The sequence below is a fragment of the Saccopteryx leptura genome, chromosome 7 (genome assembly GCF_036850995.1).
Source record: "Saccopteryx leptura isolate mSacLep1 chromosome 7, mSacLep1_pri_phased_curated, whole genome shotgun sequence".
Lineage (NCBI taxonomy): Eukaryota > Metazoa > Chordata > Mammalia > Chiroptera > Emballonuridae > Saccopteryx > Saccopteryx leptura.
Genome location: NC_089509.1, coordinates 76,619,455 through 76,644,034, shown reverse-complemented (window position 1 = coordinate 76,644,034; position 24,580 = coordinate 76,619,455). Strand labels below are relative to the sequence as shown.

At 38.4% G+C, this 24,580-nt stretch overlaps 1 protein-coding gene across 2 annotated transcripts in view; it reads left to right on the top strand.

The window, feature by feature from the left end:
* Positions 1-24,580, top strand: part of NEMP2 (nuclear envelope integral membrane protein 2) — a 95,430-nt gene that overhangs the window by 46,864 nt on the left and 23,986 nt on the right. The window contains exon 1 of one of the 2 annotated variants that reach the window (XM_066346235.1): positions 20,475-21,252. The exons of the other annotated variant lie outside the window; for it this stretch is intronic. Coding sequence (XP_066202332.1) covers positions 21,144-21,252 — 109 coding nt within the window. The 5' untranslated portion in view covers positions 20,475-21,143. Of the gene's footprint in view, positions 1-20,474; positions 21,253-24,580 lie in introns of those variants that run through there. 2 annotated transcript variants of the gene reach the window in all.

The following is a 24,580-nucleotide window of genomic DNA, read 5'->3' as shown; positions in this document are numbered from 1 at the left end:
TGGAATACTACTCAGCCATAAGAAATGATGACATCAGATCATTTACAGCAAAATGGTGGGATCTTGATAACATTATAAGGAGTGAAATAAGTAAATCAGAAAAAAGCAAGAACTACATGGTTCCATACATTGGTGGAACATAAAAATGAGACTAAGAGACATGGACAAGAGTGTGGTGGTTACCAAGGGTGGGGGGAGGGAGGACATGGGAGGGAGGGAGGGAGAGAGTTAGGGGGAGGGGGAGGGGCACAGAGAACTAGATAGAGGGTGGCGGAGGACAGTCTGACTTTAGGCGAGGGGTTTGCAACATAATTTAATGACAAAATAACCTAGACATGTTTTCTTTGAATATATGTACCCTGATTTATTAATGTCATCCCATTACCATTAATAAAAATTTATTATAAAAAAAATAAATAAATAAAATAAAATGTGCATTTAAATCCAAGTGCACAAAGAGTGATTAAAAAAAAAACAAAAAAAAAACTATGAACAAATCCCTATGCACACTGCACATATCTTATTTTAAAGTAAAAAAAACAAAACGGGAACAAATACAATATTTAAAATAAAGAACAAGTAAATTTAAATAAAAAAAATATATAAAACATTCTCATGTATTACAATTCATTCATTTCCTACCGTTCATGTTCATGGTTGCGGGTGGCTGGAGCCAATCACAGCTGTCCTCCGGGACAACATCAAATTTGTATTGGATAATGCGTACCGTACATGGGTCGTTGTATGGCTCTCATGGAATTACACTTTAAAATATGTGGCGTTCATGGCTCTCTCAGCCAAAAAGGTTCCCTACCCCTGCTCTAGTGCTTCATTTAAGGCCAATATTTCTTTATTGATTTTCTGTTTGGATGAATGATCTAAAGCCGTCAGCGGTGTATTGAGGTCTCCAAGTATGATTGTATTTTTGTCAGTTTTTGTTTTTAGGTCAGTCAGTAGCTGTCTTATATATTTTGGTACTCCTTGGTTTGGTGCATATATATTAAGAAGTATTATATCTTCTTGATTCAGTGTCCCCTTAATCATTATGAAATGACCATTTTTGTCTCTGATTACTTTTGTTTTCTTGTAGTCAGCATTGTTAGATATGAGTATTGCTATACCTGCTTTTTTTGGATGTTATTTGTTGGAGTATTGTTTTCCAGCCTTTCACTTTGAATTTGTTTTTATCCTTGTTGCTTAGATATGTTTCTTGTAGGCAGCCTACAGTTGGATTTTTTTAATCCATTCTGCTACTCTGTGTCTTTTTATTGGTGAGTTTAATCCGTTTACATTTATTGTAATTATTGACACTTGAGGGTTTCCTATTGCCATTTTATATATTGCTTTCTGTTAGTTTTGTATCTTGTTTGAGTCTTCTCTTTTGTTTTTCTATCATTTGTTTTTGTTTGATTGTAATCCATACTTCTTTCCTCTGTTACTGCCTTTTTTAAGTCATGTGCTTCTGTGGTAGTTTTTTCAGGGGTGGTTACCATTAAGTAATGAAAAGGGTACCTACCATGTTTATTGTAGTACACTATCTTATGAGTGCTTTTGCCCTCCATTGTCCTTTGCTACTGTTAATCTTCATCCTCACCCCCCCCCCTTTTTTTGTTGTCACAGTTTAAATTTGGTTTTATTGTGTTCTTTGTGGAGCTTTTACTTGTGGTTTTGTTTTGTTTTGTTCTTTGTGTCTGGTTGGAAAACCCCCATTAGTATTTCCTGAAGTGGAGGTTTTCTTATGATAAATTCCCTCATCTTTTCTATATCTGTGAAAGTTTTTATTTCTCCTTTGTATTTGAAGCATAGCTTTGATGGGTATAGTATTTTTGTCTGGAAGTTCCTCTCTTTCAGAACTTCAAATATTGGGGTCCACTCTCTTCTAGCTTTTAGAGTTTCTGCTGAAAAATTTGATGATAATCTAATAGGCCTTCCTACATATGTTATATTCTTCTTTTCCCTGGCTGCCTTGAGAATTTTTTCTTGGTTGTTGGTTTGTGCCAATTTTATTATGATATGCCTTGCAGTAGGTTTGTTTGGGTTAAGATGATTCAGTGTTCTGTTTGCTTCTTGAATTTGAGGCTTGGGAAGTTCTCATTTATTATTTGTTTGAATATGTTCTCCATTCCATTTTCTCTCTCTTCTCCCTCTGATTTACCTATTATTCTTATGTTACTCTTTTTGATGGAGTCAGACAATTCCTGTAGGGCTTTCTCATTTTTTTAAATTCTTGAGTCTCTCTCTTCTTCTCTCTGTTGTGCCTCAAGTTGCCTGTCTTCTATGTCACTAATCCTCTCTTCGATCTGGCTTGTTTTATTAGCCAAGCTTGTTACCTCATTTTTCAGTTCATGAATTGAGTTTTTCATCTCTGTTTGATTTGTTTTCATAGATTCAATTTCCTTAGTAATATATTCTTTGTGTTCGTTGAGTTGTTTTTTGAGCTCCCTAAGTTGCCTTTTTTGTTTTCTTGTATATCTCTTAGTATTTTTAGGATTTCTATTTAAATTCTCTCATTTGACTCCAAGGTTTCCAATCTATTAAATATTTTTTCTATAGCTTTTTCCTCATCTATCTGTGCTACATCTCTGTCTTCTGTATTCATGATATTCGATTTCCTTTTCCTTAGTGACATTGAGGGTGGTTTTGTTAATATCACTAATGAGAATTAATAAAGAAAAAAAGTAAAAAAAAGACAATAAAAAATAATTTAAAAAGTTATTACTTCTTTTTTCATTTTTTCTTTCTTTCTTTGAGATAATACCGTGAAAAACTGAGAATTATATTGTGCTAAATGGAACAAAAACTACCTATAACGGAGGGCCTGAGTTGGGGAGAAGTGATAAAAGGGCCAAAAGGAGGTAGGAACTCACAAAATGCAAAAAAGGAAAAAATTTGGATCAGGAATAAAATAATTTGCTTGTAAATGATGGTCGACTAAGAGATATAGTGAAAAGGATAAGAGGGAAACAAGAAAAAGAAAAAAATACTATTGTATTAAGTGGAACAAAAACTACATAGAATGGAGAGCTGAGGTTGGGGGGAATGCTAATGAGTTAAAAAGGAAAGTAAAAAGCACACAAAATGCCACAAAGAAAAAAATTTAAATCCAAAATAAATAATTTGTTCGTGAGTGAGTGAGGATTGAATGAGAGGAAAGGTACAGGAGAAAAGAAGAAACTAAGAGAGAGGCAGAAAAAAAAAAAGGGGGGAAAAGAAAGAAAAGAAAAAAAAGATTTAAGGGTTTTGGAGTGTAACCCTCATAGAGAGAAAGAAAAAAGAAAAGAAAAAAATGGGAAATGTAACACTTATAGGTAATCTAGTTCAAGATGAAGAGAAAAGAATAAGATGAGCAGAGAATAAAATGACCAAGGTGGAAGACGAAAAAAAAATAAAGAAGATGAAAGAAACAAAAAAAAGTAGAAAAAGTTATAAAGACTGTTAAAGATGTGGATTTTTCTTGATTTTGAGAGGTTCTCTTCTTTTTTCTTTCCTCTCCCTTTTCCTGGTTGGTGGCTCTGTACCCCAGGCTCTGCCCATGTGGCACGCTTAGGTAGAGATTTGCAGTTGATGTGTCTCTATGGCGATGTCATATACCAGGCCTCAGTCTCGTTGGTAGTTGGGGCTTGTTAGCATTTGCAGGCTCCAACAATGGGAGAATCTGTTTCCCAGGAACCTCTCTCCTAGTCTCTCCTTCCTGAATTAGCAGCCTGATGATCCAGCTATGAGGTTGCCGCTGCCACTAACTGGAGATTAAGAGGCTCAAAGAGCTGGCAGATTCCCACTCTATCTCCACTCAGTGCAGGGTTCTGGGTATGGCTCTGTCAGTCAGAGCCGCCAGCGTAATCAGGCAGGGCTGGGAGCCAATTGCGATCAAGGTTTCTTTCTATGAGCCTCCAGTCGTGTCCAGTATGCCTCAGCACTCTGTGGAACCACTCTTCCCAGGTTTTTTGTACTTTGTAACCTGTATTGGCTGGGAAGAAGATGCTCTAGTCACTGTCTGCAGAACAGGAGGTCTTAAAAGCTGCCATTCCCTCTTTTTAGTGCACAGCCCTGAGTATGAAAGCTCTGCCAATCAGAGCCACCAGCTTAAACAGGTAGGGGGGTGTGTTGACTTCTGTTAAAGTATATCTAGTTAAATTTGCCTTCATGTTCCATGGGATTGCTTTCTGCAGGCTTCTTCCTTGTTAAAAAGCCTACAGCCTAGCCTAACTTCTGCAGTGTTCTCTGAGATTTGTGCTGTAAGAATGTGTTTTTCACCCTGTATAGGCTGACAGGAAGTTGCCCCTGCCCCTACATGTAGAGCAAGAGGCACTAAAAAATATCATGTCTCTTGTCTTAGATCCCTGATCTGAGAGACACCTTGTCAACTAGAGCCAGGTAAGCCAGTTGGGTGGTGAGCAGACTGTGGGTTAAGCTAATTTCAGTGATTGGATCCGCAGATCTGCTCCAGAGACAGCCTGCAAGCTGCCTGCGCGCCCCTCCCCCTAGTGCTACTGTATTTTTTCTTCCCCAGGATGTTAGCCTTAATGGCTGGGTGAGGTGCCCCGCCCGCCCAAAGAAGTCCGGGCGTAAGGAAGTTCATTTTCATGTACTCCCCGTGTGCTGTTGCTGGGGGAGCAGGTACCACACCGAGACTCTGGTCGCAGCCCACACAGAAGCCTCTGACCCTGACCCTCTGTCTGGGAACACAGACACCCACACCCAGGGCGCTAGGAGGAACTTCTCGCACACTGTCCGTGCTCACTGACTAGGATATCAGGATAATGGTGGCTGCTGCTTGCTCGCCTTTGCCAGGTTCCAGTGCCGGCGTTAGCTCGCAAGGCCTGAGTCACTGCGGGCACACTCTTTCCTCGGCTTGAACGTCTGTGCCCCAGCCTGGCTCCCTCTATGCCCCCAGGCCCCGTGCTCTCTCAGTTCCAAGTGAAAGTAGCCCTTGCTCAGTTTAGTGAGGAAGGCAGAGTGTTCCGTTCTCCGTCTTATTTCCTTCAGGGTTGATTATATATTTAGCCAACTTTTCACCCAATTGTACCTTCTTGTTCAGTGTGTGGGACTTCCAGACGCTCCAGGGATAGATTTTTCTGTCTCTGCTTGTAGAACTTGTTGAAATTTTGGGGAGAGGTATCAGGATCACTCCTCACGGCACCATTTCTCTGACGTCACTCTCCTATTTGCACTTTGATTGGTCTTGCTGTCTCCCTTCCACCATCCTTCCATTAAAATATATATATATATATATATTTTTTTTTTTTTTTTTAAATTTAAGTGTAATCCATTAGGGGTTGTACAGCCAATTTAGTGGATTGAATTTCACTTTTCCTAGATGAAATAGACCAAAATGGAAAATATAAGGGTAAGTAAAGTTTCATCAGATTTGCATTCCATGTATGTACTGGCAGAAAGTAACAGTAATTTCTAGCAACTTCTGGTGAAAGGGAAAGAGGAAATTACCAAAGCCAGACTACAGTTGAACACCAAGAGGACAAGAATTGTAACTACAGAAGAAATATATCACTTTAACATAAATAAGACATTGAAGTTATTAAAAAATTTTATCAACCTTGGCTGAGTCATCAGTTCAAATGGAGACTGCAACTTATCAAGATAAGTCTGAGACTCGAAAGGGCAGAAATGGAAGTATTAGGAAAGATCACCAAGAGCAAAGATGTGTCATTAGAGACCAAGGCTAAGATTATCCACATCCTTGTATTCCCAATTGCTATATACTGATGTGAAAGTTGGACAGTGAAGAAGGCTGAAGCGAAAACTATTGATTCATTTGTAATATGGGGTTGATGGAGAGATCTACAGACACCCTGGGCCACCAGAAAGACAAACGTGGATCCTTGAGCAAATTAAGCCCGAAACATCGCTGGAGGCAAAAATGACAAAATTGAGTGTCCTACTTCAGGCACATCAAGAGAAGACAAATGTTTTGGAAAAGAAAATAATGCAGAGAAAAACAGAAGTTAGTAAGAAAAGAGAAAGACCAAATATGAGATGGAGTGACCCCATGAAAGAAGCCATAGGCAGGAGCTGAGCAGGTCTGCTGAGGACAGAACATTGTGGACATGGTTCATTCATAGGGTTGCCAGGAGTTAGAGTCAACTCATTGGCACATAGCAACCACATACACATACATATATACATTCTCATATATATATATAATTATATATACATATCATTTATATAATGTATATATAATGTGTATGAATTGCCATCTAAAATGTATTTCTTACTGTAGATGAGTATCAAAGAAGTTAAAAGTCATTCCTTTAAAATACAGAATCAATCATGTCACTTTCTTTCTTGAAATGCTTCATTGGCTCCTCAGTGTCTACAGAGTAAATTCCAAATATTTAGGAAAACTTTCACATTCCCGTGACAGAGTCACACCCTACTTTTTTCCACTTTTTCTCACGCTTTCAAACTGGGGAACACTTTAAGGGTACATGGTAATATGCCAGGAGGTACTAAAAGCCACTGGAGAAACAGGCTGGGTCTCTCTATAACAACAATTTTACTTGCTGGCAACTACGGAAAATACTCTTCTTGCATTCAAATAAAACAGATATACTACAAAGTAGAATTTAAAAGTTGCATGAATTTTAATGCTAGAATGTAATGAATGATTCCCCGAAGGTATAAGACAGGATTCTCTCTGCTGCTCAGAGAAAACATTGGGGTTGAACTGCCATAGCACCAGCAATGCTCTGACACTGTCCTTTCACATCTACCAGGAATCCAAGCTACTCATGTCCCAAAACCTGTGTAGCTCCACGCCACATGGAGCTCCTCTGCGCTGCAGGTCACACGCAGCTCACTGTGGAAGCTGACTTAGCTCACAGGAGAAAGCAAATCATAGGGTCTAGAGCCTGAAAACCTAGGTTCAGACGCCACTCTGTTCCTTACAGGCTCTAAGGAGCTAGGCAAGGCTCTCAACTCAGAGATCTGTCTACAGCACCTGTCACCCGTGGGTCCTCAGGAAATTCGAGATGAATGGAGTTGGCTAGGCAGGTTCTACTTCCTCCCATGGTCAGGGATCTCTCCAAAACTGAGCCCTCTGTGAAAGAGTAAACCTTTACACACAGAAGAAGTACAGGTCCTCCCTGCTAAGATCTTATATTGCCATTTAAGCCCTCTAAGCTCAATTTCTTCTGAAGAATGGGACTCATAATAATAATGCCCTAAGAGGGTCACTTTGAGGATGAAATGAGATAATATATGTGAAAATACTTTGTAAGCACATCTCCTATATTACAAAAAGATTATTATTTTTATAATATTCAGCTTATAACCCTGCTTTGTATCAGAGTTTTATATAAAATTGGTTTTCATTCAAACCTAAAACATCTACCATATTTTTCTCTCCATAAGACGCACCTGACCATAAGACACACCTAGGGTTTTAAGGAGGAAAATAAAAAAAAAAATATTCTGAACCAAATGATATGTTAAAATATTTAATAAAATACCGTATTTTTCACTCTATAAGACTCACAGGCATTTTCCCCTCCACTTTTGGGGGGGAAAGATGTATCTTATAGAGTAAAAAATACAGTAATTTCTTTAGTTTGAGGACACAGAAATTTCCTCTTTTTAATTATACTAAAAGTAGAATGAAAATATGCTGCTCTAAAGCTCCCAGAGGGCGTTTCTGACACTGAGAAAATGTTCCCTAAATCCTGCGGAAACCATAACAAAATTATCAAAGCTTAAGAAGTTATCAGCAGTTTACCATTTCTGATTTGTGTGATACTGTGGATTCTACTTAAAGGAGGAAATATTTTAAATCTATTTGATGGTTTCTGTAAAGATAGCTACAGCAGCAGCATAATTTTGAACCCAAATCTCAACATAAAAACACAGAAGAAAAACTTGGCAAAATAAAAAACCCATGGACAACATTTACCCTGACACTGGGTTACAAGGCATCCACACAAACTTCAAATGACATGTGAGTGAAGACAAACCACCAACAGCCTGAAGACTTGAATCCATCAACACCCGAGCAGGAAAAGCTCAGGAGCAGTGAAGCATGACATTCTTTGACAGACTTGAAAAAGAGAGAAGCCCCAAATAGCAATGACTCTTCACTGCAAAGCATGGGGATAGGTTTTGCCCAATCCAGTCGATGGTGAGTGTAAGAGTCTGTTCCAAAGACCGAGCGGGCTTATGCAGTCTAGGCCTATGAACCCTCTCTAGAGACTGACCTGCCAGAGCTTCCTTCTAGGAAAAAGTGTCTCCCTGAAGAGAAATACTGAGAGTAGAATCAAAACTTGAGCTGGATAGAGAATAGAACAGATAGAAGAGGCCCAGATAAAAGTGAGAGAAGGGACCAGAACCAGGAAATCTCATAAAGCAAGATGACCCTTCTTAACATGACATGTAAACACAGAAGAGGAAGTTTGTGAAGTTCAAAAAGGTACTCAGCCACATCTTCTACTTAAAATTCTGGAAAACCATTTTCAAATCAAAATGACAAACATAAAAGTATTGAAACCAAGTCCTTTTCAAAGTTATTTCTAAGAAAAATAATGAGCAGAATAGTATCCCTACACCTGGAAAACATACTCACAGAACTAAACTATAACCTTGTATCTCAAAAGAAGCTAAAATACATTTTTAAAATTATGTAATACAAGAAATGACAACATTAATCAAATTTTAAAACTCAGAAAATCTAAAAGCTTTGCCACCAAGGTAGCAGAATTCAGGTGACAATTAGACATTTAAAAAATTATTTCAGAAGTGATACTAAACTAGAGGGAACACAAAAGTGAACATAATAAAAACAGATTATACTTTAAGAGAAATAAAAGGTAAAAGGAAAATTTTTAATTAAAAAATAAAAAAGATAAGTGAAGGAAAGTGAAAAACATTGAAGATGAGTAAAGCACAAATGAACAAAATCCTTGAAGAAGAAATGCTAAACAAGGGGACATAACAAATACTAAAAACTATAATTAAAGAGAATGATCCTTAAGTAAAAAACAATGTGAAGCTACATATTGAAAAAGCACATATGTAGCTGAGAATATTGATCCAGAATAATCATTAGCAAGACATATTTCTAGTAAGATAAATGAGCTTTAAAGTAAAATAAACTACTAGTAACATAAACTACTCCAATGAGGATCCAGTGAAAACCAGCAAGTCACTTATAAGGTGAGAAAATTAGAGTACATCAGGATTTTCTTGTTTTGCTTTGGTTTGGGTTTTTTTTTTATAGCTATACTTTATGAAATAACATATTTAAGAGATGCAAGGGATAAAATGTGAACTAAGGTTTTTATATCCTGCAAAACTGACTTTCAAGTATAAAAGGCACAGACCAATAGTTATCAATATGCAGGAACTCTGAGAATATTCTTTTCACTAGCTGTTTCTGAAGATTCTAGTAAATGATGAGTTTCAGACAATCAAAATGATTAAAGAGACATCAATATAAGGACTGATGATATATATTAAAACATATATAGTTATCTAAAAAGTAGGCCCTGGCCAGTTGGCTCAGCGGTAGAGCGTCGGCCTGGCGTGCGGGGGACCGGGGTTCGATTCCCGGCCAGGGCACATAGGAGAAGCGCCCATTTGCTTCTCCACCCCCCCCCCTCCTTCCTCTCTGTCTCTCTCTTCCCCTCCTGCAGCCAAGGCTCCATTGGAGCAAGGATGGCCCTGGCGCTGGGGATGGCTCCTTGGCCTCTGCCCCAGGTGCTGGAGTGGCTCTGGTCGCGGCAGAGTGACGCCCCAGAGGGGCAGAGCATCGCCCCCTGGTGGGCAGAGCGTCGCCCCTGGTGCGTGTGCCGGGTGGATCCCGGTAGGGCACATGCGGGAGTCTGTCTGACTGTCTCTCCCCGTTTCCAGCTTCAGAAAAGGAAAAAAAAAAAAAAAAAAGGTAATAGTAAATGACAGTTAAAAAAGAATATGATGTATGAAGACTACACTCTCATTTAATATCAATATAAAACACCTATAAAAAACAGGATGAGAATAAGGAAAGCATATGAAAAAACATTTTAAGCTGTTCTTTGTAATTATATTGGTGGTGGTAATATGTATATTGTTATTTTTTAAATTTATGATTTTAATTTATTATGTTTACATAGTGTAAATTTGAGCTTGTTGTGTGTATAATGTAGATTAATGTAATGACCAACAAGATTCTTTCATGTATATTATTCAAGATTTATAAAGTATTTTAGAAGAATATTTCCAGACTAGTATACCTGGTAAAGAGTAGAAAGAGGGAGAACTAGGAAAAGACTAAATAAAGAACCTGATGAAATGAAAGACAGGAAGAGTAACCTCTTAATCCTAAAATGAATCCAAGAAATATTACGGGGTTTAGGTGAGCTCTTTTTTATAAAGTGGGCTTAGATATTACATTAGGAATAAATCTTTTTGTGTGTGTGTGTGTATGACAGAGACAGTGAGAGGGACAGATAGGAACAGACAGGCAGGAGAGAGAGATGAAAAGCATTAATTCTTTATTGCAGCTCCTTAGTCTCCTTAGTTGTTCACTGATTGCTTTTTTATATGTGCCTTGACGGGGGTGAGGGGTAGAGCAGAGTAAGTGACCCCTTGCTCAAGCCAGTGACCTTAGGCTCAAGCCAGTGACCTTGGGGTCATGTCTATGATCCCATGCTTAAGCCAGGGATCCCATACTTAAGCTGGTAAACCCCCGCTCAAGCTGTGACCTCAGGGTTTTGAATCTGGGACCTCCGTGTCCCAGTCCAATGCTCTATCCACTGCACCACCGCCTGGTCAGGCAGGAATAAATCTTGATAAAAACCCAATCACCAGAGGGTCTGGTCCTTTGAAAGTCAGGGCCTAAAACTTTCCTTGACCTATTCTAACCTTGCTTTTATTATTACTGAGAGAAGTTAAAGGCCTTGATATTTAGCTGGATTATCTTAAATATCATTATTAGACAAATTATCTTTAAGTAGGAAAGAAAAAAAAAGGAGTGCCAACCTATATGAACATTCATTTCCAGGGCCACACCTACAGTGTGGTGAAGACAGACACATTCTAGCCTGCCAAATGCATGCCTGAAAAAGGAGTCTACTTCCTCTGCCTTTCCTTCTGTTTGCTCCAATGTCTTAATGGCTGCTCTTGCCCATCATTCAAAGTGACAAGTGATCTAGTTAACTGAACTCTCACATTAGACCATTCAGCTTAGTCACTGTTTATTCTACTCCTCCCCTCCCTTTTCTCCTAGAATTCCTATTATCCTCTCCGTACCTTCCCCATTGTACACCATACTCCTTTGTCTGAGTTTTCTTCTCTTTCATTATTAGAATAGAAAATATTTGCTAGTTAGGAAATTGAATGCTTTAGAATAAATATGTTATGTGAATCTACTAAACAAAATCAATAGAAGGCAAAATACCTATTTGGTATAGAAGCAACTCTCATTTTGAGTCACTGTGTAAACTTCAAAAAGGAAACACATTTATTAAAATTTAGAATAATGACTAAAACTCATTTATCAAGTCAGCATAAAACTTCAGATTACCATTTTCAGACACCTATGAAGGCTTTGGGAGCTGTCACAAAGATCATGTAGTGATTTTTCTCCATCCACTGCTATTCCAGTTTTTATCTGCTATGAAACTACCTCTTGCTATAGAGGCTGAAAATGCCAGACACCCACTCCACCCCATTTAGCAAGGGCCTGGGCTAATCACTTGCTAATGGGACCAGCAAGGGAGTCAGTCTGCTGAAAGGGTGAAGGTGAGAGCTTCTAAGAATGGTTTCACTTTCCTGCTCTAGGGATGGAAGGGGAGGGAGTTAGTGCCCCTGCCCTTGGTCACCGTTCTGTGAGGACACTGTATGAGCAGCAGTGGCAGTTTTTTTCAGTTAGGAGAAGAAAAGCGAAGTACAAAGTCCAATAAGCTGAGCATGGTAGAGAAGAAAACTGAAAACAATCCCAGACCTTGATAACATGCTTAAGCTGCTAAATCAACCTGCCCCGGGACTTCCTTCCATGTGACATAATAAATGTCTTCATTGTTTAAGACACTTGTAGTAGGAAATTCTGTTACTTGTAGTTGGAAACATCCTAACATATACTCTAATAATACAGGTAGACTTCTGGACTCGATCAATATGGACAGGGTTTGTTAATCACAGCAGAGAAATGTAATGGGTGGAAAGGGGAGAGTTACTGAAATCTAAGTAACAATTATTCTTTTCATCTAGTTTTACAGACTGCTTACTATAAACAAAAACATATCTAATTTCAGGCAGATAGACTTTAGAGGCAAATACGATTAACAACATTAGCAAATATTGAAAGTATATTAGTTGAATTATTTACACATTCTACTCTTTATGATCTTTGTTGAAACATGACTAATCTATAAATTACCACTTTGTTACAGAAGCAGTTCAGAACAGATAGACTCTGTCAATTTTCTTCATAAATGAAATGCTATTTTTCTTATAAATAAAACACCATAAATTTCTTCCCAACAGTTGCTTATACTTTCTCTTCACTCCCATGATCAACAATAAATAACATCTTGAAAAAATACAGGAGTCAAAAATGTGTATATCAACTCTAAAATACACTTGGGTCTAGCCAACTATAGAAAAAAAAATAGACAGCAATATTGGAAATAGAAGTTATTGAGATCTGACTTAGAGCGAGAGGGGGAGGAAGTGGAGGAACCATAAAAGCAGAAGAACAAAATATGGGACTGTTATATTTATCTCTATCTCCCAGCCCCCACAGGCCCTTTTTAAAAAATGTTTGAGTTCTTTCCAAAAATACATGAAAGAAAATAGATCGAAGAATTTTCTGGACAGACTGTGACCACTGAAGTATGTGGTCAGGATCTGAAAGCGAGAGGAGAAAATCTTTGTTTTAACTGAATTGAAGGGCGCCTGAATCATGCACAAATCTTTTTCATTGACAATAAATGGCTAAAAAAGCAGCTAAAGAACTTAAATAAAAATGTTATCTGCAGTTTATAGCTTTCCCTGAAAGTAAGACACTTTCAAATGTAATTATTTCATTATAAATTGTTTTCATAAAACTTACTCTGGTGGGGGTGGCCGGAACGTAGATTATAGAGAATAACCAATTAAGAAATCTATTTTCTAAGGGTGTGTTGGCAGCAAAGAAAACTTTGGCAGTGTTCCTTGGGAATCAAGTAGAGTGGAGTGGTGGGATTGGATGGTGTCCAGGTAGGAGAGAAACTAAGATCCCAATGCTGGCAAAATGTATTTACAGTGCAATCCTAAGCTTACTGCAATTTAAACCTATATCTTTCTTATTTTTCTTTTTTTTTTTTTTTTGAAAACATAACAACAGATCAGTTTTCTGTATCCTAGTTCCTTAAATCAACTCTTAGAAAGCTATAACTCTTCAACCCTCTTTTCCTGGGATTAACCAAGTACATTGATCCTTTCCTATAGAGACTGTTTTCCAGCCAACAGCAACTAATCGTCAATCACTTTTGAATATTTTCCCCCACCACTAATGAAATGTGATTGCCTCAGAATCCTAAATGTAGGCTAGATACTGGACCTACTGAATAAGGATCTTTGGAAATGGTACTCTTATTCAAACCAAACTTTGAGAACCACTGCTTTAAAGAATTTCACTCTCAACTGGAATGGAAAGATTTGAACTGAATTTGACCAATTGCTTTTTTTTTTACAAGGGGCTTTAACAATTTAGTTTAGAGAACATATTATCTATTTCTTGAGAATTTTTTATTATAATTCCTCCCAATATCATTTATTCATACTGAAAGGTTATTTTTCAATTTTGACATAAATTATTATTAATGTTACCAAACAGGTATATGGCAAGTCAATTTTAAAGTATTTCCTACATGAAATATACTAAGAGAAACATGATCCAACAAGTCAACTTCTATTTTTACTCTTTTCTTTTGTGGAGAACTCTCAAATAGCCTTTTTTTCCTCTTTATGTTAAATTATAAAGTGGAAATTTTTTAAAAGAAGAAATGATGACATATAGCTCCTGTAATCTTTATGGTATTGGCAAGCATCGTTGCAGTAATAAACTAAATCTTTACAAAAGATCCCAAAGTAATAGAACGTTGCCTATTTTCTTCTAATTCATTTAATTAATCGTCCAGCCTACCTACAAACCAAGTGAAGTCTTCTAAAAAATTTCTGGCATGAGCTAAATTTTACTTCTGATTCATAATGACTATTTAAAACCCTATGACAGTTATAGAAAATTAATTAGTTATGAAGAGCAAAAACTCTAGAAATAAAAATGCAGAGGCCAAAAATTTGTTTTAATCTTTTCACACCAAGTGGAAATGGTTAAATAGAATTAAAGTACTTAGGTCACTAAAATAATATAAAGGAAGCTCTTTATTTTACATTGGCCTTATTTTCAATAATGCATGTCCTAGTAGAGAAATATGAATTACTTAAAATGCACCCAACAATATTTTAGCTGTGATTACAAACTTGTCTAAAACGCTACTTATTGTCAAGCATGAAACTTGTAAAACTCAAAGTTTAGTCCTAATGCTTTCGAGTCATTTGGGTAAATATTAAGAATGCGTATTTGGGGCTCTACCCCAGATGGACTGAATTACTCTCTGGAGGGTATGTCCTGGGAATCTGCATTTACAATGCTGTACACTTATTACACACACTGCTAGCATTCTGGTAAAGGTGTTAACTTCTTCACTATCTATGAGATTGAGACCCCCACCCCCAAACATCAGTGCTTCATTCCATCTTAGAGATAGACATGGGGTGTTAACCAGAAGTCCACCACTAACATCTGTAGGCACAGTTGGGCAACTGCTTCAAAGAGGCAATGAATTTTGTCCTTTTTAGTCATCCCTTCTGGTGTAGAAATTTATGGTCTGGTATTAATATCCAGTTACAATTTTCTTATGTGACCTGGGCAGATTTAATGGTGAGCCCAACTATAACTTTCTCACCCATCTGACCCACTGATGGACAAACTTTTCTCCATTTTCTAGTGGAGAGATAGAAAGAAAGTCTGCATAATGTCCTAGGAGGCTTTCAACAAAAGATTCTGCAGGTGTCTTGTTTATATGGGGTTTTGTTTAGTTTAATTAGTTTTTTTCATGTCCTAAAAAGAGATACACAAATGCTGGTGTGATTTAAGAACAATAGGCTGCAATAATCAGTTTGTTAATCCCATCTGCTTCTCATGAGAAAGAGGCAATGTTTCATGATGATTTCAAAGGACCTACAAATCTTACTAAATCTGATCACATTCCTGATTCTGTCTTCCTGTATTTCTCCTTCTCACTGGTATCTTTGTCACCACAAAGAAGCTTAGGCATGGTGCTCACCTGTTAACACCTTTAACACAAAGTACTGGCCTAAGTAGTCTAAAGCTCTCTGTATAGCTGTAACTTGAATTTGAAATAAGATTTTGCTAAAAGATTAAGTGTAGTGTTTTCTAAACTATGGATGACTGGGATATTAATAGATTTTATTTGGGAAAAATAATTATCAGGCTTAAAATTGGGTGGAGTATTTGCAGAAATCAAATGTCTCACCTAGAATACCAAGAGAGGTAGATTATTATGGAAACAACACAGCATCATTAGAGTAAAAGCTAACCCTTGGACCTGAACCCTAGGTAGAGAAAATTACACTAGTTTTATATCAGCTATCTATTGCTACATAACAAATCACTCTTAATCTTAGCAAGTGGAAAGAATACATATTTACTATCTTACAGTTTTTGAGCATCAGGAATTTGGGGGCAGCTTAATTAGGTGGTTCTGGCTCAGTGTCACTCCAAGGTTTCCATCAAGATATCAGCCAGGGCTGCTATCTCAAAGTTCTGTTGAGGAAGATCTGTTTATTCACGCGAGTCTCTCCACAGGGCTGCCTCACAGCATGGTAGCTGGCTTCCCTCAGGGTCAGTGATCCCAGAGAGAAAATGAGAGAGAGCACCCAGGATGGAAGTCACAGTCTTTTTCCAACCTAATCTTGGAAGTGACATCTCATCACTTCTGCTATATACTATTCATTAAAAACAAGTCCATATTCTCAGCCCACACTGCAGGGGAGGTGATTGATTACACAAGGGCATAAATATCAGGAAATAGAGGGGTCCTTAGAGGCTGTCCTAGAGAATGCCTACTACAGATTTCTTAACTGCAGAAATTTTCAAGTATTTAGTATTCTGTTCATCATTGTGAGCATCTAAGGGGGATAATATAGTAAGCTGTAATTTCCCAACTGTTTGATCTTGGAATTCTTTCAACTACCCTCATTCTTCCAGTTTATCTACAGATCTAGTGTTTGTTCTAAGGACTTGTTGCTCAAGGACAATCCTTACACCATGAGGGAGTTTGTTAGAAATGAAGACTCTCAGGCACTACCTTAGTTCCACCGAATTAATGGTAATAACCCTTGTTGCATTATATGCTTTATTCCAGGGGTCGGGAACCTATGGCTCTCGAGCCAGATGTGGCTCTTTTGATGGCTGCATCTGGCTCACAGACAATCTTTAATAAAAAGAAATAACGTCAAAAATATAAAACATTCTCATGTATTACAATCTATTCATTTCCTACCACTCACATTCATGGTTGCAGGTGGCTGGAGCCAATCACAGCTGTACTCTGGGACAACAACAAATTTTTATTGGATAATGCATAACATACACGAGTCATTGTATGGCTCTCGTGGTATTACATTTTAAAATGTGTGGAATTCATGGCTCTCTCAGCCAAAAAGGTTCCTGACCCCTGCTTCATCTGGTATTAATATAGCCACTCAACTTTCTTTTGATTGGTGTTTGGAATTTTAACCTATATATCTTTATAATGAAGGTATACTTCTAGTATAGAGCATAAGCATATAAATAAGTTTTTCCAGTCTGACAGTGTCTGTCTTTTAATTGGAGGTTTTGGGTCTTTTATATTTAATGTAATTATTGATATGATTGGAATGAAATCTACCATCTTTTAAGTTGTTTTCTATTTGTCAAATTTGTTCTTTATTTTCCCCCCATATTCTTGCCTTCTTTTGTGTTTTTTATTGTTTCATTCTCTCTTCACTATTGGCAATTATATCTCATTTAAAAAGATTTTAGTGGTTAATATAATATTTAAAATATACATCTTTAATTTATCACAGTCTACTTTCAAGTACTATTATATCACTCATGTATAGTAAGAGTATTGTTGTCACTCATTTTAATTCTACGTAAAATTCCCACAATATATTGTGACTATTTTTGCTCTTGACAGTGATATTTTAAAGTAATTAAAATAATTTTAAAATATTTACTTTTATCATTTCTAGAGCTATTTATTTCTTTGTGTAAATTCAGATTTCCATCTGCTATAGTCTTCCTGCCTAAAGAACTTCTTTTAATATTTCTTGTAGTGAAAGTATACTGGAAATGAAAAAATCTTCACTGGCCTCCGTTTTTTAAAGATATTGTATATGGGTATAGGAGTCTGGATTGACAGTATTTTTTTTCTTTCACTATTTCAGAGATGTCACTCGGTTATTTTCTGACTTACACAGTTTCTAACAAGAAGCCAACTATAAGTTTTATCCCTTTGTTTGCAATGTGTCATTTTTTTTTTTCAGATTGCCTTTGGGATTTTTCTCTTTATCTTCTGTTTTTATTAATTTTGAAAAATTCTCAGCTTTATATCTTAAAATATTTCCCTGCTTCATCCTTCCTCTCCCCTACTTCTAGGACTCCAGTTATGATTGTGAAACTACTTGACATTGTCTCACAGCTCTTAGATGATATGATTTTTTTGAAATTCTTTTCTTGTCTTGAGATTTAGTTTGGTAATTTCTGTTTACCTCTCTTCAAGTTTACTGGTTCTTTCTTCAGCAATGCCCAGTCTTCCGATAAGCACATTGAATCAATTATTTATATCTAATAATAATGTATTTTTAATTTATAGTATTCCCATTTCACATTTTTAATAATTTTCATCTCTCTGCTGAAATTCCTTATATGTTCACACCTGTAATCCAGCTTTTTCACTAGGTTTTTTAACATATTAATTATAGACCAACATCTGGGTCACTTCTAAATATGGTTCTGTTGATATCTTTAGCTCTTGATAATGGATTTTCCCCCCTGCTTTTACTGAATAATGAATCTCAGGTGTAGAAGAACAGTAAAGACTGTGGTAGATAATATTTGTACCAGAAATGGGCATACCTCTTCTATCAGGTCAATAATGTGGGTGATTAAGTCAGTGTATTCAGGAGTTGAGCTGAGTTTGGGTTTTATTGTTGTTATCATTAAATATCCTTTATGTATCCTTTGGTGTTCCACAGGATTCACATTCTTCTGCTATTACATTGTGCTTAATGTGGGGCCTGGAATGCTAGAGAGTTCCTCTCACTGTCCCTTGGCTTTCAGCAGTTTTCTGTGTTTTTTTTATTGTGTTACAGAGGAAATATTTCCTCACAATTTTCCCCTTCAGCAAAAACTAGTTTTGCTTGTTGCTGGTGCTTGGCCTGTAGTGGGTAAGGGGCCATATTCCTGGCCCAGCCTTGATCTTAGGCAGGTACTGTGTACCTGAGCCAAGAGGCGAGGCTCTCTCAGCATTTCTGTCCCTCTGACTCATTGTTGCTAATTCCACCTTGTGTCTGTGGTGTGTGTTGAATGAGAGATGGTTTCCTAGCAGTACCCAACCGTTACTGTGTATCTGTTCAGGACACTGAGCCCCAGTATTACCTGCTGCTTTCCCAGGGGCAGAATGTTTGTGCTTCTGTCTCTCTCTCCCAGAATCTATGGATCTTTGTCATAGCCCTGCTAGTGGTAGTGTTTTCTGCCCCTCTCAGTGGCTTAAGGTTTTCATATGAGAGAAAGGTTTAGGGATGTTAGGATGGGTTCTTGATTTCCCCCAATGACAGAACTATCACGTTCTAATATCCTTGTTATTTCTGGAAAACGTATGTATTGCTATTCCATAGAGAGGAATGTGGTGTTTTAATTTAGCTTCTTCAAAGATACGTATTATGGATGTGTTACAGGAATACCACTCTAAATATTATTAATTTAGTAAGCTTGCTCTTTATTTCTCTACCAGATATAGCTGCAGGAAAACACATTTGTCATTCAAGAATCTACCTGTTTCTTTTAGCCACTTTCCATAGTACCTCCCAAAATTAGACTAAATCAAAATTAATGTAGTTAGGAAAAAAAAGAAAAAAGTAAAAAATGTTGTGCAAGAAGCAAGTGCACACCCAGGCTTTGCTGTTTCTCTGGAGACAGTCTGCAGGGTCAGACAAGGTGGGAGTTCAAGTAATAATAGTTTATTTGTATAGGTCATTCCCTGAAGAGTCCTTAATAAGATTTCTAAACTTTCTAAAAGCCACATATCAATGGGTACATGGTGCTAGGGGTTTGAGGGCAGTTGGTCAAGCCTTTCTTTGAAGCCAGGGAAAGGCTAGTGAGTCCTACTCAGACTTTTAGGGAAAATGAGACTAAGTTATTTTTAGAGAATAATTACTGTCACAACTGGGTTCTCTGAGGTACCTCAGCAGAAGACCAGAATTAGAAAAGAGGAAATGACCTTTTATTCTAGTAAATGTTTAATATGAAGTACTGATTCACATTAATGGGTTTCCAGGGCCTAAGGAGTTTCTGTTCTTTAAAAATAATATACAAAAAAAAAAGGTACAGTATATTATTTAAGACTGCAAGTTCTATAGTAATTATCAATATTAGTATTGATAGTTCTAATTTTTCCAGTTTTGCTGAGATATGACATATTTACTATTGTATTAGTTTTAGGTATGCACCATAATGGTTTGATATGTGCATATATATATATATGTATATATTTCAAAATAGTCAACAAAATGTTTAGTTAACATCTATCACCTCAGTTACAAAAATTTTTGTATTATAAGAATTTTCAAGATTTACTTAGCAACTTTCAAATATAACATACTTGTTAACTTCAGTCACAATGCTGTACATTACATGGAAGAAGTTATTTAACAGGAAGTTCACACCTTTTGATCACTTTCACCCTTTTGTCCACTCCCCCCCCCCCCCAAACTCCTTCCCTCTGGCAACCACTAATCTGTTCCCTATTGTCTTTTTTTTTAATGCAAGGTCATTTTCAGGGGTATATTATATTGGTGAGGGAACCTATACCAGCCTCTTTCTATTGAAATGTGATTTTTGAGCTTAGACATACAAGTCAATGTTATCGAACCAAATTGTTAACTTGTTATCGCGTGTTAGAAAAAGGAAAATGCAAACCAAAAAGGAAAAAGAAGGAAATTGATTTTTATTAAGGTGACCAACGTTTTTACAATGAAGAGGACAAAAATAAATTGAAGAAAAACAATATCAAATAAAAGAAACATTTTATTCATTGCAACAATAATACAGTATAATATAAGTGCATAATAAAACATTTGTAATATTTTATATTGTAATTTTGCTTACATGCCTATTAATTTTTAGTAATAATTGTAAGAAAAAGTACTCATTTAGATACAAATATATCACATCACACCCAACGGACTGACTCTGCATCAATCGAATACAGACATTTACAGATTAGTCTTCCCATATTTACAGATTAGTTTTCCCATATTTACAGATTAGTTTTCCCATTAGGAGGACATGTAGGAGGACACTTTTCCAAGGAGGACGGAACTTACAAAAGAAGGACTGTCCTCCCTAAAGGAGGACAATTGGTCATCTTACTTTTACTTATAAAAAGGGAAGTTGCTCAAGGGCGTCCCCATTCCCGAGATATCACTGATGGGAACTCAGAACTGTGACCTAAAGCGCCTTAGTCACAGGTAGGGAAAGTCTTATACAAAATGCAGAGCAGTGGCCCCTCCTCCCGCCACCTCCAGCCACGCGCAGCGTCGGGCGGGCCGAGGCCCGGTGCCTCCAGGCGAGGCTGCGGCGGAAGCGCGAGGCCCAGAGGGCCCGGGAGGGGCCGGAAGGGAGCTACCCGAGCCGCTCGCTCTCCGGGAGGCGGGCGTCCTCCTTCCTCCGGGAAGGCGGGACTCCACCTTTCCCGCGCGAGGACCTCCTCACCTCTTCCCCGGACCCGCCCCTCTGCCTTTCCAGACCCCGCGCCATTTATGCTGCGGTGGGCAGTACGGGTCCGCCAGTGGGCTTGTCGCGGAGCAGCTCTCTGGGCGGGATGCAGCCGCCCCCGGGGCCGTGCTGGCTGCTGCTCTGGCTGCCGCCCTTGGCCACACTGCCCGCGGGCGCGGGGCGCGGGCAGGAGCCGGTCGCGGCGGCGTTGTCAGGTAACCGCGGGCACCGGCTGCCCGGCCCCTAGCCCCCCAGGGCCGCGCCGAGGCGCTCCCCTCCCCGGCAGCCGGATGGGCGCTTCCTCGCCCCGCGTCAGGCTCACCCCGCGGGCGCGGCCTCCCTTCCTGCCTGCTCGGCTGCCCTAGTCTCTGCTGGGACTTGGACCTTTTCTGTTCTCAGGACTAGTAGCAGCTGCAGAGTTGCAAGTCAGGCCCCGTAGCCTCAGGGCAGAGATGATTTCACTTGTCCCAAGTCACAGCTAGTCGCTGGCACGGCCGACCCTAGTCTCCGGGCGTGCGGCACGGGGCTCTGTGTACATCCATTCAGATACAAAACCTTCTTCTCTCTTTAGCTTCGGCTGCAGAATCTGACCGAAGTTCCTCTATCCCTGGCGAACTCTGTGACCTTAAGCGAGTCGCGTGACTGGTCACATATAAAACTCAGATAACACCTCACAGAATATTTGTTAGGTTTAACAGGCGTACAATGCCTGGTACACAGGAAACACGAAACGGTAGCCGCTGGTAGTGTTGTTATAGGTTGTCAGTGCAGTGCTTTCAAGAACCAGGCTCAGAAGTGGAAGTTGGGAGGGAGCTCTCGCTCCAGAACTGCTACTAACTTGCTACGAGTTTAACATTTGTTTCATTTTCTACCAGGAGAGTCCTTTAAAAGATTTCCTGGAATCACTGCTCACCAGTTTCTCTTCATCGCATTGGCCACCTCTTATTGGGCACCCTCCCCCCACCCCCTGTAAACCAGGGTTCTTTGTCTAAGGATTAAGGCAATTACCAGATTCTGCCCCAGCTGCCAACTCGGGAGAATCTTGGGGAATCACCTTGGGGAACTGTTCTACACCAGTTTACATTGAACGGACATTTGTTGAGTGTTTACTATGTGTTAGGCACTGGTAAAGTGCTTTAACTGCATTAACTTAACACCCATAGTGGCCCCATGGGGTGTAGGTGGCATTTATAAACCCATTTTACAGATGTGAAAATGAAGGCTTAGTAAGAAATGTAACCACTATATACTGATGAAAAAGTAAATCTCAGTACTGCCAAGAAGGAGGGTTTCTGAGCATGGCAACAGCTGGGTTATAAGTATCCCTGGATCAACACCTGGAACCTTGAGTTCTGGTTTAATCATTACATTTAGCCACTCACTTGTAGATTTACTTTAGTCCAGACACAATCCTTAGAACTCTAGTTTTCTCATCAGTAAAATGAATATATTTTACTGCTGAATGATTTCCAATATTTCCTCACCTTTTTATTTGCATCAATAAACCCAGTGTTTTTCAAGTTTTGTGTTACCAGGCTCAGTATTAACCGTTCAATTCTCTATTTTGTTCATCAAAGGCATGCCTAAATGACTATCAAGAGTTTCTGTTCTGCTTGAGACAAGCAGGATGCCCACTAAGTTGATAAAATTCTATCCCACAGCTGAAGAATTTGGCAATTTATGAACCTTATAGCTACACTTGCCATTCCTGATCGTCTTTCCATCACAATGAAGCATCCTGGATCTTGGGGTGTGCCAGTGTCACTTGTGGAACCTCTGGATGACACTAAGTCTAAGATCCATTGCTGCTCTAAAAGTATTAATTTTAATGAGGAACCGTGAGATCAGACAGCTGGTGCTTCCTTTCATAAAATAGGGCCCAATATATAATGTGAGGGGTTTGGATTAGATGATACTTCCTATTCTAAATTTCCATCTCAAAGACACACGTACCCTCCCTTAGACTGGAGAATGTCTAGACTGAGGCCAGCTTTCTGTCACCCTATCTGAAGTTAAGTCAGAGGTAGTTGACACAGGAGGGATAGGTCTGGCTGAGAGGAAGAAACTTTAGGCCGAGTCACCCGTGGTTTGCAACCAGTGGATGAGTTTCCTAGAAACCACGTGTTGTCCTATGGTGAAGTTCAGGCCACTGCATTGAATTCGCAGGCTTGAACTATAGCAGTAAGGCATTTAAAACTATAGTATTCAAATTCTACGGGAGAAAAAAAATCAATACTTGAAGTTAAAATCATACCTGAATATGTATTTGTATGTGCTAATTTCAGTTTCATTCTCTATGCACATTCTTAGAGAAATAAAAAATCAAACTTTACAATCAAGTAGTGTTAAAACAACTAGGGTTAGTAGAATAGAGAAGTTCTTTTGTAACTTTGGTGCTACATACTGACTCCTTTGACAATGTGAATTTACAACAGAATACTCGGAAAAACCCTTTTCCGTTTGAACTTTCAGGAGTTAAGGTTTATTGGGTTTCTGCTTTTTGTTTTTCCTATTCTGCCTCCCCTTCCTTTTCCCAAAAGAGAAGAAATTATAGGCCAAATGGAGAAAATGACAGTCTAATACGTGATTTGATTTTTCTGTTATGGTTTCACCTAACGATACTTTTTTCTCATATGAGGACCATGTATGGTTAAATTTTCAGGAGAAGCAGTACTGAAATATTTTTATGTTGGAAGTTGTTTAAGATCTGCTATGATTTGAGGAGTGTTTGTGCTTTTTATTTTTAGCATATTCTATAAATAGGTTTAAGTACCACCTGCCCTTTTCTGAAGTTCTGACTGAATATTTTTTTATGACTAAACTCTTTAGCTTGAATATATCCTTGTACATTTAAGGAAACTAATTAATGACAAAAGGACTACAAAGGAGTGATTTTGAATTTATTAAAGCATGTTATATGCAGCTGTCCCTTTTTTTTTTTTTTTTTTTTTTACAAAGACAGTCAGAGAGAGGGATAGATAGGGACAGACAGACAGGAACGGAGAGAGATGAGAAGCATCAATCATTAGTTTTTTGTTGCGACACCTTAGTTGTTCATTGATTGTTTTCTCATATGTGCCTTGACTGTGTGGCTACAGCAGACCAAGTAACCCCTTGCTCAAGCCAGCGGCCTTGGGTCCAAGCTGGTGAGCTTTGCTCAAACCAGATGAGCCTGCGCTCAAGCTGGTGACCTCAGAGTCTCGAACCTGGGTCCTCCGTATTCCAGTCTGATGCTCTATCCAGTGTGCTACTTCCTGGTCAGGTGCTGTCCCTTTTTATATATGATATGTCGTCTTAGATTAATTCAATATTTATCAATTGAGTGGTATTTAAAATGAATTAAGGGATCTCATTGGTTAAGGTAATCCTGACTCAAATCAAATAATTTTGCTTTGTCTTAGCAGTTGGGTCACAACTGTCCAGAAATATACCGTTCTGTAGAATGCATGTTTATTGAAAGGAAAAGAGAGCCTGCCCATGACTGTCAAGGGTTAGGGGAGGTGATGCTCATCCCCATGGCTTAGAGACTGTGCCTTGCTGGCG